This window comes from Arabidopsis lyrata (assembly GCF_000004255.2).
Source record: "Arabidopsis lyrata subsp. lyrata unplaced genomic scaffold ARALYscaffold_7, whole genome shotgun sequence".
In the NCBI taxonomy this organism is placed as follows: domain Eukaryota; kingdom Viridiplantae; phylum Streptophyta; class Magnoliopsida; order Brassicales; family Brassicaceae; genus Arabidopsis; species Arabidopsis lyrata.
In genome coordinates, this window is record NW_003302549.1 from 9746332 (window position 1) to 9766961 (window position 20630).

The 20630-nt window shown below is 37.3% G+C and overlaps 4 protein-coding genes across 6 annotated transcripts; 1 reads left to right on the plus strand and 3 right to left on the minus strand.

Moving 5' to 3' along the window:
* Window positions 1-1669: 1669 nt before the first annotated feature.
* Window positions 1670-4035, minus strand: LOC9303961 (galactan beta-1,4-galactosyltransferase GALS3). Its single transcript, XM_021019068.1, has 2 exons — window positions 2748-4035; window positions 1670-2209 (listed from the first exon to the last, which is right to left on the minus strand). Exons 1-2 carry the CDS (start codon window positions 3887-3889, stop codon window positions 1864-1866), a joined length of 1488 nt encoding a protein of 495 aa, XP_020874727.1. The 5' UTR covers window positions 3890-4035; the 3' UTR covers window positions 1670-1863.
* Window positions 4036-7248: 3213 nt separating this feature from the next.
* On the minus strand, window positions 7249-12157 carry LOC110226002 (zinc finger CCCH domain-containing protein 13). Of its 2 annotated transcripts, none has more exons than XM_021016392.1 (7): window positions 10604-12157; window positions 10374-10501; window positions 8453-10300; window positions 7992-8343; window positions 7767-7914; window positions 7588-7672; window positions 7249-7510 (listed from the first exon to the last, which is right to left on the minus strand). In XM_021016392.1, the coding sequence occupies exons 1-7, from the start codon at window positions 11519-11521 to the stop codon at window positions 7393-7395; spliced, it is 3597 nt and encodes a 1198-aa protein (XP_020872051.1). In that variant the 5' UTR covers window positions 11522-12157; the 3' UTR covers window positions 7249-7392. The 2 variants fall into 2 exon arrangements, with proteins under 2 accessions (XP_020872051.1, XP_020872050.1); XM_021016391.1 differs by having other exon boundaries at window positions 7588-7684.
* An 800-nt stretch (window positions 12158-12957) lies between these two features.
* Window positions 12958-14416, plus strand: LOC9306017. 2 transcript variants are annotated; one of them, XM_021019097.1, is made up of 4 exons: window positions 12978-13173; window positions 13305-13442; window positions 13533-13564; window positions 14145-14410. In XM_021019097.1, the coding sequence occupies exons 1-4, from the start codon at window positions 13083-13085 to the stop codon at window positions 14169-14171; spliced, it is 288 nt and encodes a 95-aa protein (XP_020874756.1). In that variant the 5' UTR covers window positions 12978-13082; the 3' UTR covers window positions 14172-14410. The 2 variants fall into 2 exon arrangements, with proteins under 2 accessions (XP_002867889.1, XP_020874756.1); XM_002867843.2 differs by lacking the exon at window positions 13533-13564 and having other exon boundaries at window positions 12958-13173; window positions 14145-14416.
* A 105-nt stretch (window positions 14417-14521) lies between these two features.
* On the minus strand, window positions 14522-18881 carry LOC9303962 (LRR receptor-like serine/threonine-protein kinase GSO1). The gene is made up of 2 exons (XM_002869900.2): window positions 15075-18881; window positions 14522-14995 (listed from the first exon to the last, which is right to left on the minus strand). Exons 1-2 carry the CDS (start codon window positions 18478-18480, stop codon window positions 14643-14645), a joined length of 3759 nt encoding a protein of 1252 aa, XP_002869946.1. The 5' UTR covers window positions 18481-18881; the 3' UTR covers window positions 14522-14642.
* Between the last annotated feature and the right edge of the window lie 1749 nt (window positions 18882-20630).

Sequence of the window (20630 nt, forward strand, 5' to 3'; positions counted from 1 at the left end):
TTCAAAATTTTATTTCAGTTTGGGTTGGAAAATACACTACAAAAATGTCGAGGTGTAAAAATCCACGATCCCAATAGTACGGGTATGAAAATCCTCTTTTCCCCATCTAAAAGAGGCATTTTTAAAATCACACCAAAAAGGGTATTTTTAATAATTTCTCAAAAAAAAACTGCATGTATTATGGAAAATGTTTTTTTGTGTTTCGATGGTTCCAATCTAAACACTACTGTTGTAGATATCAATTTAAGCTTTTTCATGTCATTATGGAAAATATCTAACGAAAGTGATTACGATGTTAATCATTTTCAAAATGAACCGTTGGAGAAAATAAGATTGTAGGTCCAAACGTAAATCTCGGGTGATTTAACACCGCATATTATTAATAATATAACGTTATGAACTTATGATTATAAAAATTCTACTAGTAATCTAGTGCAACAAACGACAGCTTTCTAGCCTCTGGTCTGCGACTTGCGAGATTTAACAACCACGAAACGTGGGTCCCATATGTTTCATTCTTAAGTGGGACCCACACGTTTAGGCCCATTCGGTGATCGTCAAGAAAAGCCTAATCGCACGTTCCTTGGCTCCAAAAATATACAGCAGATAATAAACTATATGTTATAGAAATCGTCCACAAACATAACAAGTTATCAACGTTCCATAATCCATGATTCCATATGGATTACTGGAGTAACACCAACTGATAAATTGACATCTTTTTTTTTTGGTGAACTAGGGCTAATTAAATTCCGTTAAAAAAGCATTCTTTCGTTAATTACACCAACAATGTTAATTACACCACCAAAAAAGCATTCTTGCATACTTATTTAACAACTATTCCGGCACCAAGTGCTAGTGCAGACCAAGATGAGTATTGTTGGGTTGTTGATAAGGTTAAGTGTAAAGGTTTCTCCTCTCCAATGCTTGGAATATGTTAAGGCCAAGGAAAAAGGAAACAGATTGGAATGGTTCAGTCTGGTTTAAAGGTGCTATTCCCAAACATGCTTTCAACATGTGGGTCTCTCAGCTTAATAGGCTACCAACAAAGAAGCGCTTGTTCTCATGGGGTTTAATTCCTTCGCCAAACTGCAGCTTCTGTGATTCCGAGGTCGAGACAAGGGATCATCTCTTGCTCAATTGCAACTTCTCACAAAGTATCTGGCGCTTGGTCCTTTCTAGGATGGACCCTAACAAGTCGTTGCTCCTAACGTGGTCTGAGCTTCTTTCTTGGGTTCGTTTCTCCTCACCGACTGCACCGTCTCTCCTAAGGAAAGTCTCAGCTCAAACTACCATTTACCATCTTTGGAAGCAGCGTAATAACATCGTCCACAATCAACAAGTCATTCCTTCAGCCACTATCTTCTTGCTTATTGATAAGGACATTCGAAATATCATCTCTTCAAGGCGCCATCGGAAACTTTTCCGTAACTTGATGCAGTGTTGGTTATCATGATCTCTGTTTTGTGATTTCCCCAAAATTTGTCTCCTTGTTTTTATTCTTTTTGCCAAGGATTCAAAATCCATAGGCTGTACTTTTGTATCAGCCAAACCTTTTCATATTTATGATATTAACATTTATGCAAAAAAAAAAAAAAAAAACAATGATATTATTCTCACTAGTTTATAGACTCAAAGAGACATTTTTTTTCTGATCCATACAGGAATATGTACCAAAGAGTTTTTAAAGCTGTATTAATGAACCCATTACCCAAATTATATATGATACAATAAAAGAATATACCCCCAAAAGAAAACAATAAAAAGTAATTGAACACCTGCCTTTATCTCATCTTAACAACTTCTAATTCTTCTTCTAAAATAAAAGATTGATTACATTCACTATTCATTTTTTTCATCTCTTCATTGTCTTGTCCGAAGCAGCCGATCACCGATCGTTCTCAACTCGAACGTCCTCACAGCAAGGCCTACGTCGCGGATGGTTGTGTCGAGCACATAAGGAGTGTTCTCGAATACCACTCGAGAGTCGTTAAAAAGGTGACGACAAGGCTCGCGGCGCTGAGAGATCGAACCATGGTAATGGAAGTAATGGATTTTGCTCTCGGCCTTGTGGTAAGTTTTCCCTTGTAGATTCTGAGACATGTGTACGCCTGTCGCGAATACATTCTCCGGCTGGACCGCGTATTTTCGATCCCGTCTTGGAACCTTCTTGACATCTCTATATGCCAGTTTCTCAATTCCCCATTTCCTGAAACACAAAAGCAAATACCATTTAGAGATCAAAACCAGTGTAAGTCCCTAAACTGAACCAAATCGATAACCAAAATGTTCCCTCCTAAGATGAACCATCAGAGATGTTCAATACTAAACTAATATACATCACAATTCAATTGTTATTCTGGTTAAACAAAAAAATTACAAACCAAAACCTTGATTGAATTTGATGCAAATCCTAAATAATCATAAATTCAACACATTCTTTTGTTAATCAGGAATCAAAGGATAGAATCTTTAAAACATTTCTCACTAAAATCATGTGATTTGAAATAAAAGCAAACATCTGGACCGACATAGGAGACTAATACAGAATGCACAAAGACTTTTACAGGCCAAGTGTTGACAGAATCAGATGCTTAATGTAATATTATATGTCACATTCCAAAAAGCCAATCAAAAAAACTTGTGACTATATTCTAAGTCACTCAACAACAACACATGGGTTTTTGGTTAAAGCTCAATCATTAATACCAACAAAGTCCAAAACATGAAAAATTCACGAATGTTACCTGTAAGTTCTGGCCGGACCATCACCGGAATAACAAATCCGACTACTCATAGGCATCTGTTCAATAGTAAACTGAGAATACTCCTCCAAAGATTCCATCACCGACGAAATCGTCTCTTTCACCGGAACATGTAAAAACTCATCAACATCAAAGAAGAACATCCACTTCGTCATGAATCTATACCTATGCAAACAATCATTCACAATCATGAACTGATTATGATAATATCCATCGAATCGTTCTTGATCTCTAATATCATGTAACGTCACTCTCCCTAGCTCAATCCATGGCTTTAAAACCTCGAACACTTCCTCATGAATCCCTCCGGCGTCGTGTAGCACGAAATGTGACCGTTCTCCGAAGAATCGAACATGGTAAGCGATCCATTCTCTGATTCTCTGTGGAGATAAGTTTCCGTAGAGAGACGAGCCACAATAGAGGTAATCGTACTTCTTCTTCGTGGAGTTATAGAGATTTAAATCGACGGATTTGGGAGATTCGGTTAGGACTGGGATTGAATCGGTGAGATTGAGATTTGGATCTCCGGTGGTGGCGTGGAGGATGAGAGTTCCACCGGAGTTTTGTGGATTCACGGCGGAGATTGATGAGAAAGTACAGTTAATGACGACTGTTGTGTAAATCCGTCCGTAACCCCAATCGGTTAATATTTTAGACCCGGTTGTTGAAATCGGATCTTGAGTCGGGTCAAATGAGACCCATTCGCATCTGTAGGAAGGATGACCGTACACGTGTAAGGGTTTTGATGATAATCCGATAACGGCGAAAGAGTTAACGCCGCCTCTGTAAGCACTCATTGAAACGAAGTTATAAGCTGCAGAGCCGTAACCAGTAAACGTCCGTTTAATAACTCCGTTATCCAAAACTCGATCTGGTGAGGATGATGATGATTCTTCTACGGTGGTGGTGACGGGGATGGCGGAGGAGAAGCGTGAGATGCAGAAACGGAAATCGGAAGTGGAGAGAGAGAATGAAGAAGGTATGAAAGGTAAGAGAGTGGCTAAAGTGCATAGAACAAGTAACGCCATGAAAGTCAGCTTGAGCTCGGCGGAGAAGTTCCATATGACGCCGACGAGGAGCTTTTTGTCTTTAGTGTTTTGTTCTTTCTCTTTGACCATGGCCATGGTGGTGCCTCTTCAGTCACTAGTGGATCTCTTGAAACAGAGAAGAAGATGAAAAAATGGTGGAAGAAGAAGAATAGATTCTCTCCGAAGATGTGTGTCTCGCTTTTTCAACGAGTCGGCGAGAAGAGTCGTTTTTATTTTAATTCTATTATTTGTTTTGTTATTTTTTGACAACTATTAATGTTTTTTTTTTAGTTACTGTAATATGTAAGTTCAATGATATTTCCAGAATTAATATGCTATTTGAATTTGACCACAACACAAAAAAGAAGATAGTCTTACAAAAGATGAATCCATTCATAATTAGAGTTTAACAAACATTCCTATGAAAGGAGCGATTTTAGCAACGAGTGTTTAGTTTATTTCTATTTTTGTTTTGTTTTGTACTATTTTTAATTCTATTTTCGTTTTTGATTTAAAAAAAGATTCTATGAAAAATCTTAATCTTAGTTTCTGTTTTTAATTTTTGATTTTAGTCTTTTTTTGATTAAAAGAAAGAAACATTCTAGTCATGTAAAATAATTATATGTCTTCATTTGGCTGAGTAATAATAATAACACCTTCCTTATTTCTGTATTATTTTGACTTGCAGACGTCACAGAGGAAACCGTATAGTGAAGGGAAGGTCAGGTCTAAAAGAAGAGTGTATTGTAAACAAAATCTATTTTTTTTTTTTTCTAACACCTAACTTTATTGAATTAAACTTCATTCGGATACAAATATTCAATAATCCAATGCGGCGGGATATTAGTCAAAATCTATTTATTAGTAGTCAAAAAAATAAAGAGACAGAGCAATTTTATCAACTTTAAGAAAAATGATTACCAACTATTGATTACAATGTTTCGTATATAATCATGGAATCAAGATCTAAATTGTTCATTATATATTAATAATGCGGAAAAACCGTTATAGTTTATTTCGTATTTTCGCAAATTTGACATGTGTGCTGAACGGCAAGTCATGTATCTATCAACAACAATAATTATTAGCAGCCACTAAAAATCAAACACATGATAAAATGCTAATGGTATATATCACAGCTAATTTCTCAAATGATTGTGTCTTTATTTTTGTCATTTTCGTAACCACTATTTGTAGTTTTGGTTTGGTTTACACTGAGTTTCTAATTTTGATTGCATATAATTCGAGTTTTTCAGGGTGACATTGTAGACAAAGAAACGAAATTACGGTGGCTGTTTATTATGTATCTGTATACTTTTTAAAATTAAAATAAAAAAAGTTTTGTATACTTTTCAATTACGCAGTTTCGTTCTAAGCTTCCAAAATCTGACCGTTTTGACCTACATGTCTTTTCGTGTGGCTTCTTTCATTTCTTAATTTTCACTCTTCCAAAGCTCAGAACAATCGAAAAGCATTTTCTTACATCATAGCCTCCAAATGCTACATTTTTATTCATATCTCCAAGAAGACCAAGATTCGTTGTTACCCTCTTTAGTTTACTCTTAGCTTTTTCTCAACAAATTGAATTTACTACTAAGTATTGGTTTCATAGAAGAATTGGTATGGTTTTAGTACATGTACGCTTTTTTGCGGTTGTTCGATTTCGATCAGTCAACTTTCCTCAAATCAAAATGAGGTACTTGAGGTTTAAGTTCAAGTTGAAGATCTTGACTTAAAATTTTTATGATTTTGACATCAAAATAGTGAGCTATGTTAAAATGAGATTGTTTAGAGTCAATGTTTTATTTATTAGACATGCATTAACAGGATTACACTTGAGGATAAAGTTTATTACTTCACATAACTGTTAACCTCCATTTAAAAAAAATTATATCTTAAACTCAACTGATACGAGAAAAAGAAATATCATCAGATTGTTTTTTAACTCATGAACCTGAATTTATAAATTGAAATTCATAAACAGTAGAACCGAGGCCACTTGTTTATTTTGGAACACACAAATATGCAACCAAGTTTCAACTCATAAAATCCAAACCCTTCAAGAATTACATATGGTAACCACTAAAACAAGACTCCAAATCAGCTGCAACATCAGCAGCCTCAAGATCATCTGCTTTCCGCTTGTTAAGTAGTGAGCCTCCACCTCCATCAAATAGGCTTGTCAAAAACGAGACTGCTATATCATTGTGAGGTAGCAAATCTGGTTCGATATCGGACACTGCAACAAATTGACGCTTCCTATGCAAATATGTAAAGTCATGACTGAAGCCTAAATTTTTGATGTTTTTTGCGAGTACAAAAATATTTGATGGTGGAGGATTTAGCATTGCCCATACGTGAATGCCCACTAACATCGAACATATTTATCACCTGAAAAATATATCAACAGAAATCGAGATTATAGACTTACATGTATATATGCATAAAAGAAGGAAAATAAAACATAAAACGAAAAAGAGACAAAAGGAGACTGACTCACCTTCGGGTAAGAGATCGGTTTTGATTTCGGCGTCGGAGAATTTACGTAGCAATTCATCATCCGAGAACGTATTCTTATCACCGTAAGCCTGGATTGACACGTCCCCAAGAATACCCAAATTCTCGAGAAGAGCTGATTTGATTTTCTCTTTCAACGAACAAAGATCGAGACCATTAGAGATTGGGTAATCCTCGACGATCCAAAAGACACATGTGTTAGCATCTGCCAGGTTTCACGAATAAACAATTACGAGACCCATTATTATAATCAAGGGATTTACTATGAAAGATCGACGACCATTAGATACGTTAGAGCATCCACAGTAGAAGTCTCTCACCAAGTCTCCTCTGCGTCTATATTTATCTATATATGGACCAGCGAGGTTCTTATTGGGCTTGGCCTGGCAGACATCAGACAGCCATATAGGTTTACGAAGAACTGAATTATTAGACATATATATAAACAAGCGATGCGTATATGTTAGTTGCATTATATTGAGCAGTGAAACTGGAGTTCGGATCTGTGTTGATGATGCTTTAATTTGCACTCCCAGAAAATTGGTTGGGACACTATCACTTAGTTATCTTATGTTTCCAACATGTCTTCCATCAATTTAAGATTCCTTTGATCCGTAGTGTTTTAGTATAATTTCAAAGATTCCATCAAATATTTTTACTAAACATAGATCCATATATATATATCCAAATTCATAGATTACTTTGGGCTGATGATATAACCTACGTTGTTCGCACGATTTTTTATACTTCGTTTACTATCTCATTGTGGGACTTATTTAAACAAAACAAATATATATGATCACTTGAAGTGTAGTGTATGTATTCTCGAATGTTCTAAATCTAGCTGGGCAAAATATTCTCGAATGTTCTAATTTGAGTTGTTATTTCATAATATTCTGTAGATTACGGATTGATTCTATTATTGGACTGTTGGATTATTTAAGAGTAACTTCGACATTCATTTGAAATTATATGGCAAAACACAACCAAAAAAAAAAAAGAGTTTATTATATGTATATTCAGGTGTGTCACATTTCCAAATCAATGGAGAAACTATCAATATTTTCTTGGTTTCTTGGGTCCTAAGAATCAAGAAAAGCCCTCACAACGTCAACAATTGGAGCCATACATATCGGACATTTCTTACTGCTCCATTGCAATTCATGAGCACATTTCAGACATGTGCACATATGTCCACACCTGTTAAAAAAAACAAGACCGTCAATTATTATTTCAGCTTTTGCGATTTGAAATCGCGGTATATCAAATGCACGTACCTATACAGAAGCGAGTCAACAGGCATCTCAGAGCAAACGCAACATTTTCGTTTCAAAGGATCTTTCTTCGTGTCTACTCGTTGTTCTGCAGATGAGCCTAAAAGATTGTTCATCAGTTTGATTTCTAGAGAAGAAATCATTTAAAATGTGTTTAATGTGGTGATGGTGATAAAACTGACCAGAACGAGACAGATCTTGAGTTACAGATTTCTGGAAATGAAGTTGCATATCGATGCAAGATTTAACGGAATTCCGTAGCTCGAGCATTTCTCGTTGAAGTTGCTCCATTTGACTCCTGAGATCACTTATCGTTTGCATGTCCTGTGTCTAATAATAAGTTGAGATCTTAGCTTACTTCACCAACATGTAACCTAACTTGACGAGAAAACAAGAACAAAACTCACAGATTGATCTGTGGGGACTGAAGGTTCAAGAAGAGACAAAGACGACGTTGTCGGTTCGTTATCCTTGTCAATGTCTTGATCCCTGAAAGTCCAAGACATCATCGTGCTACTCCTTGCTGATGATTGGCTGCAAACATCGCTTGCAGCTTCAAGATTTGTCTTCTCTGGTTCTTCCTCTGGTTCATTATCTTCTTGGTTCCTTGCTGAACACTCAACTTCCCACTCTTCTTCATCTTCGTCTCCTTCTTCTATTTGATTGAGTGGTACGCCTATATGACTTTGCACGCGATTAATCATCAAATTATCGATCTTTTGCCGCAAGTCGCTCGTCAAAAAGTTGGAAACTGTTCGTCTTCACAGCGGTATGCAAATTAAAATTAGTCTCAATATATCTAAAGTCAAGTAATGTTTCAAGTTGAATGTTTTTATGGGATTTGATTAATGATCATAGATATATATACCTCTCAATGAGATTGCAAATATCTTTTTTCTCTGATTCAGTGTTGAGAACCTCAAGATATCTTTCTTTCCTTAGATCTTCCCAGTAACTTCGAGGCCGCGATATATCATGAATCCAATCATCATCTCCAATAAAATGATCATACTCTCCATATTCTTCGTCTTCTTCTTCTTCTATTTCGTTTTCATCCCAAACATTTACAAACTCTACTGCTGCTTCCACATTTTCTCCCTTTTCTTCGCGTTCTACCTTCTTGCTTCCTTCATCCTCCGATTCCTTAATGCCATTTTGGTCATTTGGATTTCTCAGAACCGACGATTCATCATCCTGTTGTGAAGAAATTTTCTCTTTAGCCCTCTCTCTAGAGCCCTGACTTGTAGAATCTTCTTCTTGTGAAACTTCTTGAGACTTGTTTCTCTCAATCTCTGTAGTAGACTTAGCTTCTGAGTTTCGCAGAAAGCTCATTTTTTCGCAGTGTTGTAAGGAACTTCTCTCTTTATCCCTTTCTCTAGAGCCATGACTCACAGATTTTTCTTCTTGTGTAACTTCTTGAGAATTGTTTCTCTCAATCTCTTTAGTTGACTTAGCTTCACCATGTTGTGAAGAGTTCTTCTCTTTATCCCTCTCTCTAAAGCCACTTGCAGCTTGGGGATTCATGTTTTTATTCTCAATAATCTCTTTGGACTTGGCTTCTACAGAAGCCAAATCTTCCTCTTTCTCTGCCGATTTACTCCGCGTAGTTTCTCCAATACTCTCTCTTTTATCCATCATAACTTTGTTACCAACAACTTTCTCCACCGTTTCCATTGAAGTAGCAATGCTTCTCTCCGCAGTTTCGACATTACTGATTCTTCTTGAAGCTTCTTGCAACACTTCATTTGTCTCATTATAAGCTTTGCCTTCAGTTTTACCTTTTCCTTTCTCCATAGCTCTTCTCCTATTCTTTGTCTCCTTGGAGTTCCAAAGATTCACCTTCTCTGCTATTCCCATCAAAGTGTTTTCTTCTACACTTTCCACCATTTCTCGCCTCCCTTCTCTACTTTCCTTCTCAAGAGGTTTCTTTAAGTCATTCTTTGCCGTTGTCTCCTGCAAAACTTTTTCCTCTGCCGGTTTACGCAAACAACTATCTGCTTGTGTAGTAACTTCTTGAGGTTTAATGTTTCTATTTTCAATTTCTTTGGGCTTAGTTTCCACTGAAACACAATCTTTCTTTTCCTTTCTTCTGTCTACATTCTCTGAAAACTCACACCGCGGCATCATCATTTCCCTTGAAGTAGTAGTGCTGCTTCTTTCGGCACTTTCGGCATTACTAATTCTTCTTGTAGCTTCTTCCAATACATCATTTTTCTCAACTCTCTCAGTATTAGCTTTGCCTACAGTTTTACCTTTCTCCACCACTTTTCTTCTATTCATTATCTCCTCTGAGTTCCATAGATTCACCTTCTCAGCTATTCCAACCAAAGCCTTCCCGTCAACATTTTCCTTAGCAATAGTTTTCTCCGTTGTTAATTCTTGCTTCTCACCTTTCCCGTCAACACTTTCTTTGGAAACAACTTTCTCCTTCGTCTCTCGCTTTTCGCCTCTCCTGTCTGTAGTTTCCTTCTGAATAGTTCCTCCTTCAGGTTTCTTTAAACTACTCTTATTCTCTGAAATCTCACTCAAGACAGCTTTCTTCGCATTTTCAACCGCAGAAAGCACCTCCTTTAATCCACTCTTCTCTATTGTTTCTTGCAAAACCTTCTTCTCTGTAGCTTTGTGAGGATGTTTATCCATAATCCGACCCCGAGTAGACACATTACTAGATGAAGCTCCAGTCTCAATGTTCTCAGAATTTCCCTTATATTTCTCCCTGCATTTCATTTCATTGATTCAAAACTTTAAACTCATCATATACCAAACCTGAAAAGATCAACAAACATTACCTGAGAAGATGCATCACACCAGACCCTCTTGATGACCGGTTTGAATCAGATCCTGCTGATGTTGATTTAGACCGATGTCTACCTTGAATCGCAATGCACATTTCGTAACATCGAATTCTAAGCGTCGACTAAATACAACAACAAACACAAAGCAATAAAATATCATTAGCCCTAACTAAAACCCTACATTTTAAACATCAGTCTTGATGAGAGATCACCAAATTACATACCTGAATCCGTCCGCGATTTGTGAACTTTGAAACACAATGACGTTCTCGTAAACAAGCCAAGTCCTTTTCTCGATCACGCGTCATCTGCACCAATAAATCAGCCAACGCTTGACGACCTCTTATTCTTGGGGAACAAGCAACCTGAGGAAAACTTCTTGCTTCTGTTGTCTGAACTTCTTTACTATTGTCATTGCTGCTGCTTCCATTATCATTGTTAGTCATCGTTTCGGAGTCGTTGCTTAGTTTCCGAATAATATCCATAACTCTAACCCCTTCTCTATCTTTCTCTCCAGAATCTGGAGGTGGAGGGACAGATTGTGATACACATTCAATCCCTTCTTCTTCCTCTTCATTGTTACCTTCTTCGATCGGTTGAATCATTTCAGATTCTTTAACGGATTCGAGAGACTCCGAATTCTCTAAAGCGTTTGATCCCATTGAACTCGTTCGACTATCGATTAAGGATTGGTTCGAGCTCGGTGGTTGCTGCGTTGTCCTCGCCTCCCATATCTGAACCAAAGAAGAAGCAGCCCTTGACGGGTTCTCAGGTTGACCCGAATTCGGATCTTGGTCGGATCCTAGAGAAGAAGACGATGAAGGGACGTCTTGCCGAGATTCCTCTGTTTTCGAGAACCGATGATCTGAAACAGAGGATTTGTTGGAAGAAGAACATTCCGGAACAGCTTTGGTGGAATCATCAACATCATCAGCAATAGAGACGCTACAGTTTTCGAGATGATCTCTGACAAAAACATTGAGATTCTTCTCGAAGGCGGCGACGTGTACGTTTCGGACATTGTTTTTGTTCTTCTTCTTGTTGTTGTTGTCTCTTTGGGTGCATCTCTCGTGAGGACGACTCAAGACGCAATTAAAAGTTTGGCATGAAGACATATCTACCTCAGAGGACGCCATTTCCATCAACACCCCAAATCGAAAAAACACAAATCCTATTTAATCGGATCTTTCTCTTTATACTTTTTTTGATATTTTAATGCTCTGTTTTTTCTTATTTCTTGACCCCTTCTGGGGAAGAAGAACAAGAGCATCGAAATAGTTTAAACCCCATTTGATGACAGAGATTTTTCAAACACGAACACGAAAATGAAATTTTGGTTAAAAGATAAGAGGAATTCGGAGAGACAGAACAAAGGAAAACGAAGCGACAGAGCAATGGAGAAAAAAAGGCTAGAAGAAAAATTAAAAGTCTTGCTGTTTTTCTCTATTCCAACTTCTTTTTTTTTAGATTTGATGTTATTATCATCCACTAATATTTATTTAGGTAAATAATATTACCTTTTGGAGGAAGAAATAATCCAAATATAGATGAGTCATGTAACACTTTAAAAACTTGAAAAAAAAAGGGTTTATAAGGGGAGAAGAGAGACAGTGTCAAAGAAAGAGGGAGAGCATAATTATGGCATTCTATGAAGGGATCTCTACTCTAAATTAGAGTTGACTTTATTTAATTGATACATGAATACACTCTTTTTTTTTCTTTTTTTTTTCACATTTACTGATATGGTAAGATTAGAAGCACTTTTCCATTGTTCTTTCCATTAATTTTTTAAAATTAATTAAAACCCTTGGATATGCTTCAGCCTTCAATGATCATTGTTATTCAATTCTCTGGGATTTAGTGTTATCTAAAGGATTTTTAGTTATTTAACTTTTTTTCCCCAACAAATTCATTAATTATATGTAATAAAATCTGAGCATATCCCATAATTATGAAATGAAATCTACATAAGATTAACCATGCATGCTATGCTATTTCTAGAAATTTTACTATAAAATACCATTGAGAAGTTCCATTGATTCATTGAACAGTACTATGGTAACTCAAAATAATAAATTTATAGTCTTTGACTCGTGTAATTTGGTAAATATTAAATATGGTAACTATTTTATAGCCTATCCGAATCAAAATAAAATTAGATTCTTTGACTAATCTGACGGTGAAGGTTTTAAAAAAAAAAATAGATAGAAAACAAAATTAGAGTTTTGGCGTAAATTACATCTGGAAGCTGGAGTCAAACTCTATTCCAATTAAAAACGAAGTTAACTAATTTAATTTCTATCCAAAATCTTTGTGTATGTTGCTTAAGTATAGAAGATAATTCACCTAAATTTCAGCATTTGGTAGTTTTAAACTTTTTGTTAATGTTAAACAGTTTTCTTTGGTGCTTTTTTTTTTTTCTGTCTAAACTTACTAACATTTTCGAAAACAAATAAACATAGCACATAGATGGACTATAGGAGATTTAAACTACCCCAAACTCAAGCCCAATCTCAAGCTCAAGACCAAGCCCAAGCCCAAGACCAAGCCCATATGAGGCCACACACTAAAATGGCAATGTAATGTGTGGGGACAACGTTGTGAAGCTAAGTCCGAGTAATCACTTAACCGGAGATCGGAGAATCATCGTTGCTTGGAACACAGAAAAAATCAACAAATTTCAGAAGATCCGAAGAAGGAACGATGCCTTTGAGTGCGACAATGGTCGGAGCTTTATTGGGTCTCGGAACCCAGATGTACTCCAACGCCCTCCGCAAGCTCCCATATATGCGTCGTAAGTCGTCCACCAATCGAAAATGCAACAACAACCCTAATTTTGTTTTCTGATTTTCTGATTCGATTGTTGAGAATATGAAATTTCGATTCATTGGATTCGGGTTCTGATTGGATGTTGAAATTTGTTAGATCCGTGGGAGCATGTGGTGGGTATGGGACTTGGTGCTGTGTTCGCGAACCAGCTTGTGAAATGGGATGTGAAGCTTAAGGAAGATCTCGATGTGATGCTTGCTAAAGCCAGAGCTGCTAATGAGCGCCGTTACTTTGGTATACTATCATCTTTTCTTTTTTTTTTGGTTTATCAGCTTCTCAAATTTTGCTTTGTGTTTTATTTTGTGGCCGTTTGGAGAAAAAAAGGGACGATTTTGGCGTATGAAATGGTTACAATGGTAATTGAATTCTTTGGCAATGAAACTTAGGCTACATCATTTCGTTTTTCTGTGATTTGGGTGTGCTCTTGTTTAGCTCAAGGTTTAATCTTTTGGAAGTTTGTCAATTGAGTCAATCTCCGTGCAGGTTTAGCTTGTTGCAAATCTGTTTAGTAAGGCACTGTTATGAAAGTTAGATAATTTGAGAAACGTAATGTTTTTTATGAAGAAGATCTCATTGAGTGTGGAAAGATAGATACTTTCGACTAGTTCTTTGGTTTTTGAGTGAGATATGTTGCAAGGTGCCAGTTCATAGAAACTAGATGTTAATTTAGAGGGATCCACAGATGTAGATGTGTCTCGTTTTAGTTACCAATCAATTGAAGTTGTGAAGCTTTCACAAACTCTTCTTAAACAAATCATTTGACATATGTCGAGTTTAACGAATTTCTTCTTTAGTTTCATGTTTTGTTGATCACCATATTTGGCGTTTTACATTTCTTGCTTTGTTGGATTGAATAAGTATGCATTCTTAGCTAATGACCTTTTACTTTTAATAGCTTGGAATATTTAAACTATTCTTTCTGTGTTTGTAATGCAGATGAAGATCGGGATTAGTTTTGCGTGATCTTCAAAGTCTTCAGAAAAGAATATCTTCCCCTGAAGTCATCGCAAGTGCTTGTTTTGTTTGATCTTCCCTGTAAAAGCGTTTCTTCTCCTTTTCTTAGAGCTAGTTCTCTTTGACTTCAGCTCTGGAGTTCTTTTCATTCTCTGTTTTCGAATATGAACCTAAAGATTTGTGTTTTCACAATCTTAATCTGTTTGTACCTGGTTAATAATGGCGAAATGATAAACCTTGCAAACTTTTATCTTCTGTTAAGAGAATTGAAAATTTCAGAATCACTCTGTTTAAAATTGGTTCAAGCTGTATAACAAGTGCAGGCAGGCAAGACAATAAGTGTTTTGTGTAACAGATGCTAAGTTCGAAACAATCTTTGTACTGAAACCATGTATCTATACAAAGCAGAAACAGAAATTCAGTAAAAATTTGAAAGTTTACAGTTTTCATGTCTACAAAAACATTTGCAGGTATCAGTTTTCACAGCTTTTTATAACCCGCCGTTCTATTGTTGTAGACATGGAGAAGACTATCACAAGCTTGTCTAGAAGATGGTCTCTCTTGGGGAGAAGTTTTTGTGCACTGAAGTGCAATCTCAAGCACATGATAAGCCGCATCTTCCTCAAATGGCAAAAGTGGCTTAAGCTTTGGATCTATGAGCTTATCTCTCACAGAACCCGCTATCTCAAGATGTGTTTCAACCCATCTCACCATGTCCATCTCTGCACCAAACACTGACTCGGTTGGCATTTTCCCAGTCACAATCTCCATCAACACTATCCCCATACTGTAAACGTCGCTCTTCTCAGTCGCCTTCAATGAGTAAGCATACTCTAGAAACACAATTTCAAATCTTTAGATTTCAAAACAGTGAATATGCATGAAAGCTAAGAAACTTGATAAGATGAGTACCTGGAGCAATGTAGCCATAAGAGCATGCAAACCAGGTATTTGAATCTGTGTTGGTATCACAGTTCTCAGTTAAGACCTTGGCAAGACCGAAATCTCCTAAATGTGCTTCCATGTTTGAATCGAGGAGCACATTACTGGATTTAATATCACGGTGAACAATAGGAGGAACGCAGTCATGATGAAGGTACTCTACTCCTTGAGCCAATCCTACTGCTATTCTCAATCTTGCTTCCCAGTCTATAAGCTTCGTCTTTTTTTCGAGCACGGGTTTCTCCTCATGAAGCCAATCCCAGATGCTTCCGTTCTTCATGTACTCATATATCAACAGATTCAATCCTTCTGACTTGCTGCTGCAGTAACCCATTAGCTTAACCAGATGCCTATGTCTGATTCTTCCAAGCGTCTTAACTTCTCTGCTGAAGCTCTTGTTTGACATGAGATCATCCTTCCAGAGAATCTTTTTCACAGCAACAGTCTCACCATTATCAAGCTCCGCCTTGTAAACCTTCCCAGAGCCTCCTGATCCAATCATGAACTCTTCGCTTAGATTATGCGTGGCTTCCATAATGTCTTCCCACTTAATATCTGACTTTGAAGCTCCGGTTCGAAAGAGAGGCTTGTGTGTAGCTTGTGAAGAAGAGCTTGACGATGAGTACGCAGTGCTTCCATCACCCACTTTCTTGAAGAAATCATGCCTTTGTTTGAAGAAGAGAGCGATTACAAGTATCATCAAACCAATCGCTATCAATGCTGAGATTGCTGATATTATCACAACTGATCTGGCACTAAGACCCTGTTGCTTGTTGTTACTTCCAACTCTGTTGCAGCGACTAAGCGGGCTTCCACAGAGACCTGTGTTGCCTACAAAGGAATCAGCTGGCCATCTTGAGAACTGTTTCTTGAGTTTGCCTCCGAGGTTATTGAAAGAGAGATTGAGATAGCCTAAACTCTTCATGTCCCCTACCGCGCCAGGAACTTCCCCTGTAAGCTGATTGTGAGAAAGATCAAGTGTTTCCAGCTTTGATAATGTTCCAATTGTTGAAGGTATATCTCCGGTAAAGTTATTGTAGCTGAGATCTAAAGCACTTTGAAGATCCTGAAGCTGTCCAATCTCAATTGGGATTTCTCCTGTGAAGCTGTTTCTTGATAACCGAAGCTCGTAGAGCTTGCTAAGCTTGCCCATAGCTTGAGGAAGTGAACCTGAAAACTGGTTCTTATCGAGGTTAAGGACATTGAGAGCTCCCAAGTTACCAATCTCTTGCGGGATGGACCCGTTAAGCAAGTTTCCATCAAGAGACAACACAAGCAGCTTTGTACAGTTGAACAGCTCAGTAGGCAAAGACTCAACAAACTGATTAGAAGAAAGCTTGAGCTCTCCTAACTGTGAAAGCTTTCCAAGCCATGGAGGTATTGGACCTGAAAGAAAATTGTTATTGAGATCGATGTGTGTCAGCTTCTTACACAAGACGAGCTGTAGCGGAATGGTTCCTGTGAGAGAATTGCTTGAGATATCCAACAGCGACAACTCGCGGATTTTTCCCAACGTCCAAGGGATTCTCCCTGTGAATTGATTCTTGCCTAACCTGAGACGATCAAGATTTTGAGAGTTTCCTAGCTCCAGAGGGATTTCATCTTCAAACTCATTGTTTGTGACATCGAATGAGAGATACGAGCTCGAACCACATAACGGATGAATTGTTCCATTGAGTCTGTTGTGAGAGAGATTGATTCTGGTGAGGTTCCTCAGACTGATAAGTGAATCAGGAAGATTTCCTTGAAGAGAATTGTTGTAAAGCATCAACTGTTCCAATCCCTTCAAGAACCCGAAAGACGAAGGAATCGATCCCAAGAGCTGATTATCCGCCAAATCCAAGATTTTCAGTTGATGACAGTTACCCAAACTGGTGGGAAGTCCACCCACAAGCTCGTTCTGTCTCAAGTGAAGCAAGTTAAGCACCTTTAGTCTTCCTATTGAAGGAGGAATCTCTCCTTCGAAATGATTCCCAAACAGATCGATCATCTTCAAGCTTGTGCAATTTCCAATCTCCTTTGGGATTTCCCCTGAGAAACGATTCTCATACAGAAACAGAACCTCTAATTTCTCGAGCGTGCTGATCTCCTTTGGTAACGTACCTTCCAAGTTATTGTGATACAACACAAGCCACTGTAGATTGGTGAGGTTTGATATGGAAGGAGATAACTTACCCTCCAAGGTATTGTTGTGGAGATAAAGATCCGTGAGTTCGACTAGCTGAAACAATGCCTCAGGGATCGAGCCAACTAGCGAATTGTTCGACAAATCGAGCTGTTTAAGCGATTGACATTTGCTTAATTCCACAGGGATTTCACCTGAAAGCTGAGTTCCAGACAAAATCAATTGCTCCAAGTTTGTGTTGTTCGAACATATGCTCTTTGGTAAAGAACCAGAGAGGTGATTGTTTGCTAGAACCAAATCCAGAAGCTGACTCATGTTCCAGATTTCTTCAGGTATCTCTCCGGTGAGATTATTCGCCGATAAATCAAGCGTTTGAAGATTTCTCAGATCAGCCAAACTCTTGGGGATAAAACCTTGAAGTTGATTTGCCATCAAGCTAAGATACTGGAGTTGGCTCATTTCACCGAGCTGACTCGGTATCTCTCCGGTGAGACTGTTGTTCGCCAAGTTGAGTATCTCTAGGCTTCCGAGCCGTCCCAACTCCGCCGGTATCGTCCCGTTGAGCATGTTCTCCGCCGCGGTGAACACAGTGAGATCAGAGCAGTTTCCTAACTCCACCGGAATCAGTCCTTCGAGATAGTTATCTTGCAATATCAATGACTGAACCCTGACGAGTCGACCGAGCTGACTCGGTATAGGACCGGTGAGTCTACACGAAGCCAGAGCAAGCATCTGGATATTAACCAAGTTCCCTAACGTCTCTGGTATAGCCCCGACAAGCTCGTTGTCTCCGATCCTTAGCGACCGGAGATTAACGAGGGAGCCGAGCTGACTCGGAATCTCGCCGGTGAGTTGGTTAGAAAAGAGAAACAGAGACTCCAAAGAAGTAAGGTTGGAGAGAGCAGTTGGGATGGGACCAACTAGATTGTTGGAAGATAGATCAAGGTGGATTAGGTTGTCAAACCGGCCAAACCAAGGAGAAATCGAACCGGTTAATCCTAAACCGGTAAGGTTTAGAGCAATTACACGAAATAAACCGGTATCGTCGCATGTGACTCCGGTCCAAGAACAGTAGTTGACGTTAACAGAGTTCCATTGTCGGAGAGGATCGTCTTCTTGTGGAGTCGTGACGAAAGATTTCTTCACCTCGAGAAGAGTCTGAAAATCGTTGTTGATGATACCGGGTTGACCTGAACCGGACTCTAGTGAAGAACAGAGGATAAACAGAACGAGAAGAACTAGTGGCTGCATGTTTTCTTCTTCTTCTTGTTCTGGTTTGGTGTATTGAGGAAGAGGAAATGGAGTTTTTATGGCATTTGTGTGATAGAGAATGATGAAGAAGGAGAGAGATGATTGGTCATTAGAATCGGTGCATAGGGACTCTATCTCTGAGTTGGAGAAGAGTAAATGCAGAGAGAACAAAGTTTTGGGATTTAATGTCTCTCTCTCTCTATTTTGTGTTTCTTGTTTGTTTTTTTCACTGTTTTATTGAGAGATCTAGAGAGAGAGAAGGGTCAAAGAGAGGTCAGAGGAGAGATGTGGGAAAATGGAATGGGAAGGCTCGTAAATGAAAATGTTTCGGCTTTTAGCCTTTTATCAATGGAGGCAGAAGTCAACGGTCATACTAAGATGTTCGTGTGTACATTATTTCGTCTGTGTAGACATGTTATATAGTAATTAAAACTGTGCCTAAACTTTGACATAACATTTTGGTCTTCTTTAGAAACCACATAAAGAATTGAGTAGTGCACTTTACATTCATATCAAACTTATAAAATTATAAGCTTATAAGTACTCTTTATAGATAGAAATACAATATCTGCCAGACGGACCCAGAAACTCTTCAGGGACCTTATGGTTCGTTGGATTAGATGAGTTTTTGTTGATTGACACTCAACAATCTGTTGTAAACTTTGCTTTTTGTTCTTTTTTGGCAAGTTTACATTTCTAGGTTAAGCTCTTTTGTATAAGCTCTCTTTCATTTTATATGATATTCACATTCCTATATAAAAAAAGTACTCTTTATAGATGGTAAAACCAATATATAATTTGTATTATTTGTCATTTTATATTAAGACAATTTATCACTTCTCACGCATGCATTTTTTTCGTATGATTAATTAAAGCAACTTATGACAATTAGATTCATGGATGTTGTTCCACTATATTCCTAATTAAATTCAGAAGTTTCGATCATATCTCTTATGTTTTGTTCCTTCGTTTACATGAAAACTCGGAATTAAGTTAGAAAAGATTTAGAGCATTCCATAGTTCACAACAAGTTTTATCCTTTCATAGTATTATCTATCGAAAACATCATTACTTTACTACTCTGAATATATAGAGTGTCGTCTCTACACGATTTCTCTTTTCCTCTTTTTGTGTCTTGAGACGCAATCATTTGATTATATCAAAACCCAATTTCGTAAGAAGTTAAAGTTCTTTGATCTAATATTTATTTTCGACAAGTTTGGTTGTTTAAGTATTAGTAATTAATAGACTTTTATTAGTTTATAAAAAAGTAACAATAATGAAATAAAAATAAAAATGGTGATGCATGGCTTTGACCTTGGCCAAGGAAAAAGAGTAGTTGAGAAAATGACTTGGTTGAAGGATATTTTTGTTATCCTTTTTTTTTGGCTTTGGTTATGTCACAAAGTGTGTTAGCTTCTCATCAGTTCAACCTTTTCACGACAAAGAGAGCAGTTGTGGAATGATCGTACATTAATATGGCATCATATGATTATGCCCTATAATTTATTACCAAGTCAAATAGAATTTTATTTTCTTTATTTCCCAAAGACTACAACATACCGACCGACTTATGTTACTTATTTGATTCGGTGGTACTTTCCTAATCTACGTTCGTTCATCAAAGTAAAGAATCAACTCGTGTGGTTTTTTTCCTTCCAAAATTGGGGTTAATAATTACTTGTATTTGTAGATATAATGTTGTTGTCGATTCGGAATCTAGCTTGAAATTAATCACACCTATCTAATAAGAGGAAAAAAAATGGAATTATATACATCAAGAACTTTACGTCATTTTCTAACATAGTTATTATATATAAATTTTGGTTGACTGTGATAACGCTAGATCGAATCAAGTTTACGTACAACAACTTGTTCGATAATTGATAACTTATAATTAAAAATGTTAATATTCTATTGAACGAGATTCTAAATCCAAAAGAATGAGACAAAGGAATTATCTTCGATCCACCAAAAAGGTCAAGATGCTTACTTTTATGTTTTTTAGTCTATTGTTTGGTTGATTATATACTTAATTTAATCTTAAATTCAAAGTAATATGTTAAGTAATTTTATTAAGCATGACAAGGATTGTGAAACACACAGTGGTTTTACTTAGGGGTGGGCATTCGGGTATGCGGGTCGGATTC

Coding starts and splice junctions, on each gene's coding strand:
- LOC9303961 (XM_021019068.1), bottom strand. CDS start 3,889: ATGGCCATGGTCAAAGAGAAAGAACAAAACACTAAAGACAAAAAGCTC. Junction 2,210..2,747: donor GGTCCGGCCAGAACTTACAG/GTAACATTCGTG, acceptor TTTGTGTTTCAG/GAAATGGGGAATTGAGAAAC.
- LOC110226002 (XM_021016391.1), bottom strand. CDS start 11,521: ATGGAAATGGCGTCCTCTGAGGTAGATATGTCTTCATGCCAAACTTTT. Junction 7,915..7,991: donor CAGTCCCCACAGATCAATCT/GTGAGTTTTGTT, acceptor ACTTATTATTAG/ACACAGGACATGCAAACGAT. Junction 7,685..7,766: donor TCAAGATCTGTCTCGTTCTG/GTCAGTTTTATC, acceptor ACAATCTTTTAG/GCTCATCTGCAGAACAACGA.
- LOC9306017 (XM_021019097.1), top strand. CDS start 13,083: ATGCCTTTGAGTGCGACAATGGTCGGAGCTTTATTGGGTCTCGGAACC. Junction 13,443..13,532: donor TAATGAGCGCCGTTACTTTG/GTATACTATCAT, acceptor GGAGAAAAAAAG/GGACGATTTTGGCGTATGAA. Junction 13,565..14,144: donor CGTATGAAATGGTTACAATG/GTAATTGAATTC, acceptor TTTGTAATGCAG/ATGAAGATCGGGATTAGTTT.
- LOC9303962 (XM_002869900.2), bottom strand. CDS start 18,480: ATGCAGCCACTAGTTCTTCTCGTTCTGTTTATCCTCTGTTCTTCACTA. Junction 14,996..15,074: donor TTATGGCTACATTGCTCCAG/GTACTCATCTTA, acceptor TTGTGTTTCTAG/AGTATGCTTACTCATTGAAG.